Consider the following 11041-nt stretch of genomic DNA (forward strand, 5'->3'; position numbering starts at 1 on the left):
GACAAATCGGCCCGATAGCCCAATGTACACCTTCCCGCAGTTCAACATAATTTTTTACACTACCCCTTTTTCGCACTTCACAAATTGGTTCACATATTTAATTTTGCAGTCTGAGTTGTTGCTACTATCATGTAAAACCAGACGACACGGTGAGGAGAGTTTCCTTGGGGCCAAAAAAAAAACACGGGTACCTTGAACTTGTTTGCCACATGCTTGAGGTTATGTGCCACTTTATGCTGTAGTAGATGACTACACGTTTCACTTTCTTTTGAGGAACCACGACTACTGAATCGTTCCTTTTCTTTTCTCGTTTAATTTTCTTCAGCGAAGCTTCGGAAACCGAACTCACCAATATCAAGGGAAAGCCTGCCTGTTTTAGCTTCGTGATCCGATCGTGAAAGCTTTCTTGCGCCAGGTAACAACAGGACTTTCTTAGGGCTGACTCAAGGCACATCAAAGCAGTAGCACATTTTGATGTGCCTTCCTGAATAAAATAGCTACAAGTTGTGTGCCGTCCTGTCTTCCTCATCCTTATTATGTCGTCTTTCGTGTGCGCAAAAAAGATTTCTGAGAATGAACCAACTAGCACCACAATGCATTTTATGGTAAATTATTGACCTTTTTGAACTGCAGCCCATAAAAAATTGCAAAATATGCTTTCAAGCAAATGCACCATCCATCTATTGTACCTGTCCCTTGCCATTAATGAATCACAGTAACTTGATTCGTAAACTTAAATCTTGAACCATATTATTGCAATGGTTGCCTATATTTCTGAAAAGTACCATTAGAAACCGTTTCCATGGAAGTTAAGTTATCGCTGATAACTACAGGCCAAACGAATAGTACTGAGTTCAGTGCAGGAATAATTTAGCAACATAGAAATTGGACATGAATTGATATTATGTCATTTAACTCTGTGTCCCTCGAGGGGGATTATTTTGAAGCGAAAAGCTTCACTACGCTAGGTAAAGCATTCTTCGGGTAGGCAGCACAACAACCTTGAGCGACCTTCAGCCCGACCAAGGTTAGCTGTGTATGACCGTATGTTGTACAATTATGGTGTCGAACCCTTGACGTTTAGTTGACCTCTGACATTGTGTGACCTTTGGGTTGACCTTTGACCTTAAGAACATCTGATGGGGTGATGTGAAGCCATGTGATGACATCCGATGGGGGCATCATAAGACCATGCGATATCACGTCATAACCACGTGGTCGTGTGGGTATACATACCGAGTATTTCAGCGAACACGTTCAAAAATATTCGACAATAGGCTTTTTGGGGAAAAACATGACTTTTGCAAAATAGTATTACCAGTGTTGGCGGACATCAGAAAACCGTTGAATCGTCTTAAGTAGTAAGATGGTCAACTAATTTTTAATAATTAACTTTTTAACTAGTAGAGTTAGGCGCCTAGTTGTAATTAGAGATTTGTAGCCATTGTTAGTAATAGTCATATCAGATTTCAGAATTTCGAAACTGTGATTACCCTTGGTGCTGTAGCTCGACAAAATTTGGCTTTTTCGACTACTTACATGCACTGGAGTGGTTGCTTTGCCTGCAAGCTTTCGAAAGCGCACTTATTTTTGCACAATGTAGCCAAATTTTGTTAAGCCACAGCGGCGCGGGTAATCGCATTTTCAAAATTCTAAAAACTGATATGGCTATTACTAATGACTGGCTATAAATCTCTTAATTGCAACTAGGCACCTAAATGTATTAGTTAAAAATTTATTTATTAAAAATTAGTAAACCAGCGTACTACTGAAGACGATTCACTGGTTTTCTGGTGTCCGCCAACACTGGTAGTACTTTTCTGCAAAAGCCATGTTTTTACCCCAAAAAGCCTATTGTCAAAAGTTTTTGAAAGTGTTCGCTGAAACACCCGATATAACGGCTTTAGCAAGCGTGTAGCGGAGCTGCTGTGGACGAGCCTCAGATGCTTAGCAAGCGTGCTTGCTTTTCGCTGAATTCCAGGGTTAGCCAAGTTAAGCCACTGCCAATTTTTTTAAACATGAAAGCCAACGCCTACTATGACATACACGATCAGCGGTAGCTACATTACTTGTGCACATTGCCAGCGTTCTCGTTCACCAAAAAGCTACAAAGATGACTCATTGTATTTCCAGAGGCATCAAATCGATAGCATGCAGCTGTTTTCTATATAGAATTGATAACTGAGCTCAAACCAGAGAGCTCCTGGCATTCAAAGCACTCAGCAGGTGAGAAAAATTGAAGAAGAAAGCAGGGGTATAGAGGTGATTGTCGCTACTTTCAGGTTCAAAGGGCCTTTATGTGGCTTAAAGCCCCTTGTTAGTGTGCCGTATATGGGATGCAGTGGCTGACACACTGCAGCACGAGAAACAGCAGCAGGGGGGCCAGGCGGAAGTAGCGCCTCTCAGTCACATGCTGTACTCGAGTGGGAGAGGGAAGATCGAGAGGGGGCGCAGGAAAGGACCCACCATATGCATTGCCGAATATGTTGGACTTAGACCAAACACCGCCTGAACATTGCAAGGTTTCTTTGGAGGCTTTGGTGGAGCTCAGATGGTCAACAACAACGGGCCTCCTGCATAGCTGTGCTTTCGCCAGGGTTTTTTCTTTTTTTTTTAATTGGTTTTTATTTTCACAGTCACTACAAAGGCATGATTTCTCTAACATCTGGATCCATAACTAAAAGCTATTTGGAATCCATGCAAATAATTTTTTTCAGTAGTAAATTGCAGGCATAACAAAAATCATTTACATACATATCGATGCAAAAGGCTTATGCACTGCAATAGAAAATTCAAATATCTTTTTTCACTGACACTTCTATGTAGACAGGAAACATGTGCAGTTAAAAACAACAAACTAGAACAACAACAAAAAGAAATCATTCAGAATACAACAGTCTCAACCTAGAAAAGAAAAGGTACTCACATCACTCTGGTTTATAGTGTCTCGAAGGTCATTCCACAGCTTTGTCCCTAAATGACCTATGGTCCTTTCTCTACAGACGTTTTTTGTCTTCTGAAAATTGAAATTTTCATGTTTAGCGTTACAGGTGGCACTTGATGGCAGCATAGGTACAGATGAGTGTAGCTATGACCTTGTGGCTAGAACATCCGCCTCGCATATCGGAGGTGCCAGGTTCAATCGCTAGTGCCGCCGGGTACCTACCCACCGGTTTTTTAATGGAGCAAGCATTCCTCCGGCCTGATGCTCGGCTTCTCTGGGGTGAATTGCTTGGGAAGAAAGCCCTCGACCTAATGTCAGCTTGTTAGGCAGCAGAGCATAATCACTCGGCAGTTTTTGAGGACCCTAACTGAAAATTGTTGCCCTGATTCATCAACTAGAGGCGGTGCAAGTGTTTTGCACGGATTGATTAGCAGCATCTGACACTGTGAAGTTAATGCAGTGGGATGCCACTCAAAATGTATTTGCCTCTTTAACAATCTGTAGTGCTAAGAAAGGGTCTGTCTAGTGGCATTTAATTCATGGCCTGAGCCATAAATAAAGCAGTGCAGCTGCAAGAGCTGTAATGGAGGCAAAGCAGTGGTGCTAGATATGCCCTAACTGACAAAATATGTTTGAAATGTGAAGTTGCAAACTACCAAAATTTTCAGGCTACTGGTCTGGTCATGCATTGCAAAATTTGAAACTGGCAGTCTAGCTTTATTTTGCAGTGCTAACTGCACAATGCAAACCAAGCATTTATTTGCAAAAATGGAGTCCTCTGTAGTGGCATGGCAGCACAAGAAACATTGTCAGCGAAGAAGAGCACACAGTCATGGTGATAGCACAGTGGCAGTGGTGGCTGCCGTTTGTGCCACATCTACTTATGCCTGATGCTAATATGAGGGTTGTACCGAAAGGAATGCAAGAATTGGTTTAACTTTTTGTAGCGAAAGCTACATTGGCCACGAACTCGCAGTTTCGCCGTGCTCGCATTCCCACCGTGGTCGCACCAAGTGACCGACCACGTGAATGGTCACGTGACCAACTGTGTGACGAACCACGTGACAACTAGCCAGACAACCAGACTAACCTGGACTTGCAATCAAAATTAACCGAGGCTAGCCTTGTTAACTGACATACATCATTAAAATTCTACATGCTTGTAGAGCAACTGTTTCTCGATGCTAATCACTTTGTGCAGAACGCCTGCACCGCCTCTAGTTGATGAATCAGGACAATAATTTTCAGTTAGGGTGCTCAAAAACTGCCGAGTGTTTATGCTCTGCTGCCTAACACGCTGACATTAGGTCGAGGGCTACTACTCAATGTCATCTCCATCTCAGCCGACATCTCTGGGCCAGTACCAGTTCATCTACTCGCATATGATTCATGTCAGTGGTCGCAGTTTTCCTACTGCATTGTTTGCCTTCAATGCAGGATACTTGCTGGAACTTCTTAATCCATCTAACCACATTGCTGCTGTCAATGGTGTCATGTTAGCAAGCATTCAGATTAGCTCTTTGAACAGATTAGCTACGTGCAGTGAAAAAGATACATTCATTAACTAATGTAAAAATTTCATTAGTTACCTGTAAAAAATGATTGGTTATTAGATGATGAATTTTTATGGCACAAGGGCATCTGTGGCCAAAGAGCACCATGGCACAAGATTTTTGTTTTTACTCAAGGTGGGGTCAAGGACCCATTTCCCAAGCATTTCACTCTAAAGAAACCGAGCACCAGGCAGGGGAAAGCTTGTACCCATTGTATCACCGGTGGGTACCCGGCGACACGGGATCGAACCTCTCACTTTCCGCATGCGAGGCGGACGCCAAACGACTAGGCTACCGCTGCGGTCGATTAGTTATTAGAAGAGTTACTCCACAAACGCTTAGAATTTGAACGATGTATGCAGGCAATAAAGAAGTTATGTTAGCTTTTGCGTTACTTTGGTACAACACTTGTAACAAGATAGATCAGCAACTGCCTCTGCTTCTGTTAACACGGTTCGGCAATGTTCTGCTAATGTTTTAGAGTGCAGCTCTTAGGCACCCATTCGTGGGTTCCGCGTCGGCGTTGTAAGCGTAGTCGGCGTAACATGCCACCTGATAACTGTGGCATGTCCTAGCAAAACGCCACCTGCCACGGTGAAAGCAGAGCAATGGACAACCGTGTAAGGTGGCTGCCACAGGAAGATCCCGGAGGGTGGCCAGCAGCCACCTGCCAGCAATGGCAGGTGGTGTGTGAAGAGCGCTGCTCAAATTTCGCATTACCGACTATCGTAATCGTTTGTCAATTTCTTGTTGCAGAAATTGGAGACAGCTTTGGTTCCACCGTGGTACAAAGGTTAATGGAAGAGTTTGATTCAGTGGCCGTGGATTGGAAGTCCTTCAGGAATATAAAGGAATGCCCCTGCTCCACACCATTTGATCACTTCAGGAGAAAGGTATGTGTGCAGAGTCCGTGGCATGTTGTTTGGGCAGCAGCCGCTCTTCAGACATATAACAGATTGCAAAACACAAGCAAATGAAAACTTGAGATGCATTCTGCGACTGTAAAAACGTGGTGGTGCCACAGTCATGCAGTACGGATAGGAAAACGAAAGTATCTGCGTGAGATGAAACCATGCGAGGGAGATTTCAGAGGGAAAGCGTGTGAGGAGGAGGAGTCCAGTGTTGCCCAATGAAGGTGGTGTGCGGGAAAACAAAACTGGAATTTGTTATATCATAGTATGTCTTGCTTATTTCTTTATTTCCTCACTTATTTTCAACAGAGAGAGACATGTTTAACCTGAACTGTGGGAGGCACTAGCTGCTCACAGTGGTTCCAAACCTTGATAGGAGCAAACCGTGGGGCATGAAACGTAGCGTCTGCAAGGCTTTCTATAGCACAGTTTAAATCAGTTAATGGTTTTTATGCTGTGGCTGCTGCTTGCCCTGGCAGCCAGTTTTCTGCAAAAATTTTCGTCAGAATGACTTGCATTGAAAGGCAGACTTGCTTTTTCTGAACATACCCCTCTTTCAAGGCCAAGATAAATGTGTCGAGATAGGTTGCCCAGGAGTGTCCTTATGGACTATATGGCAAAGTGTGTGCAGTTTTGCAAGGAAATTTATTCACAGCAAAAAGGGAAAACAGAAAAGACTGCAGGGCAAACCAGGACTCTTAGCACAAAAGCAGGGTGCATTTGGTCTTCATGTATGTACGTAGGTTCCATTAAGGGCCCGTGACACTGCATTTATGTGATTTCACTGACTGCCCTCTGTCACTGCAGTAGGCACAGGGCTTTAGAAAGCAAATTTAATGTTGGGGAAAAAGTCTCCGGGACATGCGAAAGGTAATCTAGGTGCAATCTGCGTCAAGGATAACCTGATTTTACTGCTACACATTGAGAGCACTTCCACTTATAACACAGTTCTGTGCTTTGGTGCCTCACACATCCTGAAGGCTTTTGTGCTCAACAGTACTCACAGCTGCATCCACGCATGAGTACACATTTCCAGTAATGCGAATCTAACAACGTCATGAAAAATTTTAATATCATTCAAAGCGAACAAAATTAGAATGCAGAATTTACACAAATCTGTTTTGGTTGTCGGGGTTTGTCAATGGCCACCGCTAACTGCTCATGGAGCGCACCGCGCAACTGGCAACCGTGGTGTCGGCGATGTGCGGTCTGCTCACCACTTGCAACGTCGGCGCTGTGCTGGCTGCGCACCTCCGCTCACTCCTCGCGGAGCGTACCACGCAACTGGCGGTCGCGGCGATGTGCGGGCCGCTCACTGCTCACAACATCGGCACTGTGCCGGTCGCACGCCACCACTCACTGCTTGCAGAGCATACTATGCAACTGGCGATCGTGGCGATGTGCAGGCTGCTCACGTCGACGCTGTGCTGGTCGCACGTCACTGTTCACTGCTCGTGGAGTGTACCACGCAACTGGCGATTGCGGCGATGTGTGGGCTGCTCACTGCTCGCAATGTTGGCGCTGTGCTGGTCGTGCGCTACTGCTCAGTGCTCGCGGAGCATACCACGCAACTGGCAATCGCGGCGATGTGCGGGCTGCTCGCAACGTCAGCACTGTGCTGGTCGCACGCCACCGCTCACTCCTCGCAGAGCATACCGCACAACAGATGATCGCAACATATAGGATTGGGCAAGTTGGTCACACATGCTGAAAGGAAGAATGGCGCAGCATCAAGTAATGAGGACAGCAGGAAAGCACATGCACGTACAAGCACAAACTTCGGCAATGTACGGGCAGCAAGTAATTGGTGTTCGAGAATGCTGTCACGGCTCGCACGTGCGTATTATCTGCAGTGGGGTGGGGTGCTGTTCGTAGCAGCCGAATTTTTATCACACACAATGCACTCTGCCCAAGGCATTTCACAAATTCGTATCAATGATTAGAGATTCTAATGCATATAATAGAAAAGGCTACCAGGATGGACAGTTGTAGCCATTCACATTAATCAAGGACAAGAAAACTGCTGGGCAACTGGAAACAACTGCAGGAATCGGTGCTGTATTTGTTTTTGTTTGCGTACCGTATTTCACGTTTCAAGTTTGAAAGGGAAGTGGCATGCAAGTTTATGTGGCACTCTTTTGAATGAGCCTGGCCAAATAATCCCGCACTGTTTTGTGTCCTCACAGTTTCACTGCTGGAGCTGTGGAGACGTGTTCTGCATTCGTTGCATAGACAAGAGGTTGTGTCTACCCGGGCACATGACCAAGCGGCCAGTGCCAGTCTGTCGGCACTGCTACAAAGAACTGACCCACACCAATTCAATAGATTCCTAAGACCTTGAGCAGCAAGAAACAGGCATGCATCCTCTTTCTCCCACCAAGTCGTAGCACTGACTGAACGTGTCGCGGGCTCGCGAAGACGTTTGCCACTCTACATTCTTTTTGTACTCTGGGGATGTGGGGTCTGAAAAGCAGGCCATGCTGTACTTGAGCCACAGAAATAGTGCAGCCTGTGGTCATAGGTATGGCCGCCTCAAATTGAGTGCAGCTCGTAGCAGCCACCTGCTCATATTATCAGCTTAGAGTAGGAATTTATGTAGGGTGGAGTTGATGAGCAAGAATGAAATACATTTTACTATCTCACGACTACTACCATTGGATTTTAGGCCATAGATAGCTATGCAAGAAAAAAAAAAGAAAGTGAGAGAAGAGAGGGCCCCCCTAGTTCCCCTGCCTTCGACTGGCTGCTAGCAGATATGTGCCGGTTTGGTGTTTAAGAGACCTCACAAGATACACAGTTCTTGTTTTACTAACACCTGTTAATGATGGCAGTGGTATCAGCCTTTGCTAGATTTGGTTGCTTTTGCACTGTTCTTATCTGGAAAAGCTATTGCATTTGGGCAGCATTCTGTATCATACTATATAGAATAGATTATCTACAGAGAGGAACAAAAGGTGACGCCAATATATAAAACTGTGCTGGGATAATTTTACTGGCGTAAATGCCCTTTAGATTTCAAGGAGCCTCTGGCTTAGTTTTGTACCTGTACAATGCAAGTGTGCGCCATTTTTTTTTTGCCTAGTCATGGTCAGGAAACGGTATTTGTGGCGATTACTGCTTTTTGCAACTAACCTTTTATTTAAGTCATGTGTCAGACATTGCATGGGCTCATCAAGTTTGTTTGGCACAAGGCTGTTATGGAATACTTTTGTCTGTTGAGTTTATTTGCTAGTGTTTATTTGTAATTTCTTTGCTACAATGTTAGTTTACTGATTCCAAGCATGACTTCCTCCTCCCCTTATTCCTGTCAGTGTCAACACAGCCCAACATTCCAGTTGGCTCTTTGCAGAGAGTAGAGATGTCTTGTGCTTTGCTTCACCGGGAAAAAAAAAAGGTAAAAAATAATGGTCCTTTACTATCGTATAGTCCTTTTATAACCCCTCACGTTTCCTGTGAGAGCTGTTTTTTGCACACTATACATCAAATTTTGTGCAGTGAATGGTTGTGCACGAATTAACTGTTATATACTCTAACTACGAATGTTGTGTGTCTTCTACTACATGTTACATTTCACAGTGAACCTGTCTTTCTGTGCCTCTTTGCACCAACACAATCATGGGGCATTGTGAAAGTTGTGTTTCCCTGTCAGCGCTTTTTGCACACAACGTTTCCTTTCAATATGAATGTGGAGGTGTTTTTATTTTGTTCATATTCCTGAGCATGAAACTGTTTTCATCATGTTCCTTCCCCTTTGGATCTGTTTATAGTTCTGTCTCTTATAGATGACACAACCAGGGCCCATGAAGTAGTATATGTGTACATATTGCTTTGTTTAGCTGTACAAACATTCTTGACCCGTTTTATTCTTTTCTTTTTCTTCCTTTAGAAATTGTTGCTAGAACTTCACTGTTCAATGATTCATTGGTGTTTGTTGTTCTGAACACTTCTGAACACCACTTTATCAAAATACTGCTATATTTTGTGATGGCTTTTGTTGTAATGCTGTAATCTAGAGGTGTTAAGCGGAATGGCACGTGAATTGTTCTGTACATGCTTGGTTGTATTTAAAAAAAAAAGGGAATATAAAGTATACTCTACACTGCATCACTGTTGCTTCTATCATAAAAGCATGCTGCTGATGGTGCGAAAGAACTACCAAAAGAAAAGTCTGCCAGCACTTAGGTAAACATTGAGTTAACGTCAAAAGAGGCTAGGACATCGTAGTCACCTACAGTGACATTCTTTAGCATCTGAATGAAATGCAAGGGGTCCTTCACATACTTGATCGTTCTTCCAGCCAGAGCATAAAGTACTTAATTCAAATAGCCGGACAGCGCATGCAGTAGGGATTGCATAAAGTCAGCTTTATTGGGGAGGGTAAAATGAGCCTAGTGCTTCTGCTTTGATGGGTTCCTAAGCAATATTTGCACACACAACCAAGGCTGTACCCAGTAGTTGCTTATAGTGTTGCTTTGTGAAGGTGAAATATGTGTTGCACAAGCAGAATGCCAGCAGATAACAAACCTCAAAAGACGTACGTACAAGAAAGGAGCGAGGCATTGTTTCCCAGGAGATCTTTGCAGGACGAAACTGTGAAGTCTGCCAGGACTGATGTAAACATTGACGCTCTCCACTGCACGCGCTGTCCAGCTGTCTGCGTCAAGTGCTCTGCCCTCTGGCTGGAAGAACAAGCACGTACATAAAGGACTTCTTGCACTTCCTTCAGAAGCTGAAGGACGTCGCTGTAGATGAAAAGGATGTCCTAGTCTCTTTTGATGGAAAGTCTGTTTACATAAGTCCAGATGCACTTCACAAGTTCGTCCTGCAAAGATATGGAAAACGCCTCACTTCCTTAGCATATGCCTTCCAAGGTTGATGACCTTTATCGTCTGCTGCCATTCTGCTAGCACAACATAGTACTATTTCGTCTTTAGAAGCAACTCTCTGATACAACCATGCGTAAATCCATCTCGGTCGTGTGTGCAAACATTAGTTTAGAATCCATTGAAGCAGAAACACCAGGCTCATTTGATTCACCCCTAAACTGTTTTTGCGTTAGTCACCACCAGAATGCAAACCGATTCCTTGACCACCTAAACTGTCTCCAGCCGACCATGCAAGAACAAAATGGTGCCATTCCCTTCCTGGACGTTCTTGTTCAAAGAACAAGCTACAGGATTGCAACATCGGTGCCCCACAAGCCAACTCACACTAGTCGGTGCTTGAGTTTTCTTCAGTGCACCCTGTTGAAAATAAAATCCATACTTTTCAACCGTGCATTATACCTGTGCTCAAGGTCAAGAAACTCTGTGCCGAACAGAGGATTGTGAGGATCTTTCCAAAAACAGGCACCTGCAACAGATGCTAGAAACCACAGAACGCCGCTACTCACGGCATAATTCCGAAGAAACAGTTGCCATTAGAAGAAAGCAGGCAAGCATCCTCCAGGAGCCAGCAAGGCCGTAGCCGGGGTTTTCAAGGACTACAATGGCCATATCGCCTACGTGCCGTCAGGCAAACTAAAGCAAAAATTTGTTAGAGTGAAAAACCCGGCAGAATGCAGCAGACATCCCAGAGTTTTCAACAAAATTTCGTGCAATGATTGCGAAGCTGCATACATTAGCGTTACCAAG

At 44.3% G+C, this 11041-nt stretch overlaps 1 protein-coding gene across 1 annotated transcript in view; it reads left to right on the forward strand.

Annotated features, from left to right (window-relative positions):
* Mtmr6 (Myotubularin related protein 6) overlaps positions 1-10680 on the forward strand; it is a 48979-nt gene extending 38299 nt beyond the window's left edge. The window contains exons 13-14 of the mRNA XM_077663506.1: positions 5254-5390; positions 7595-10680. Of these exons, the coding sequence (XP_077519632.1) occupies positions 5254-5390; positions 7595-7741 (284 nt within the window). The 3' untranslated portion in view covers positions 7742-10680. The remainder of the gene's footprint in view (positions 1-5253; positions 5391-7594) is intronic.
* The last annotated feature ends 361 nt before the right edge of the window (positions 10681-11041 follow it).

This window comes from Amblyomma americanum, chromosome 4 (genome assembly GCF_052857255.1).
Source record: "Amblyomma americanum isolate KBUSLIRL-KWMA chromosome 4, ASM5285725v1, whole genome shotgun sequence".
Taxonomy (NCBI): domain Eukaryota; kingdom Metazoa; phylum Arthropoda; class Arachnida; order Ixodida; family Ixodidae; genus Amblyomma; species Amblyomma americanum.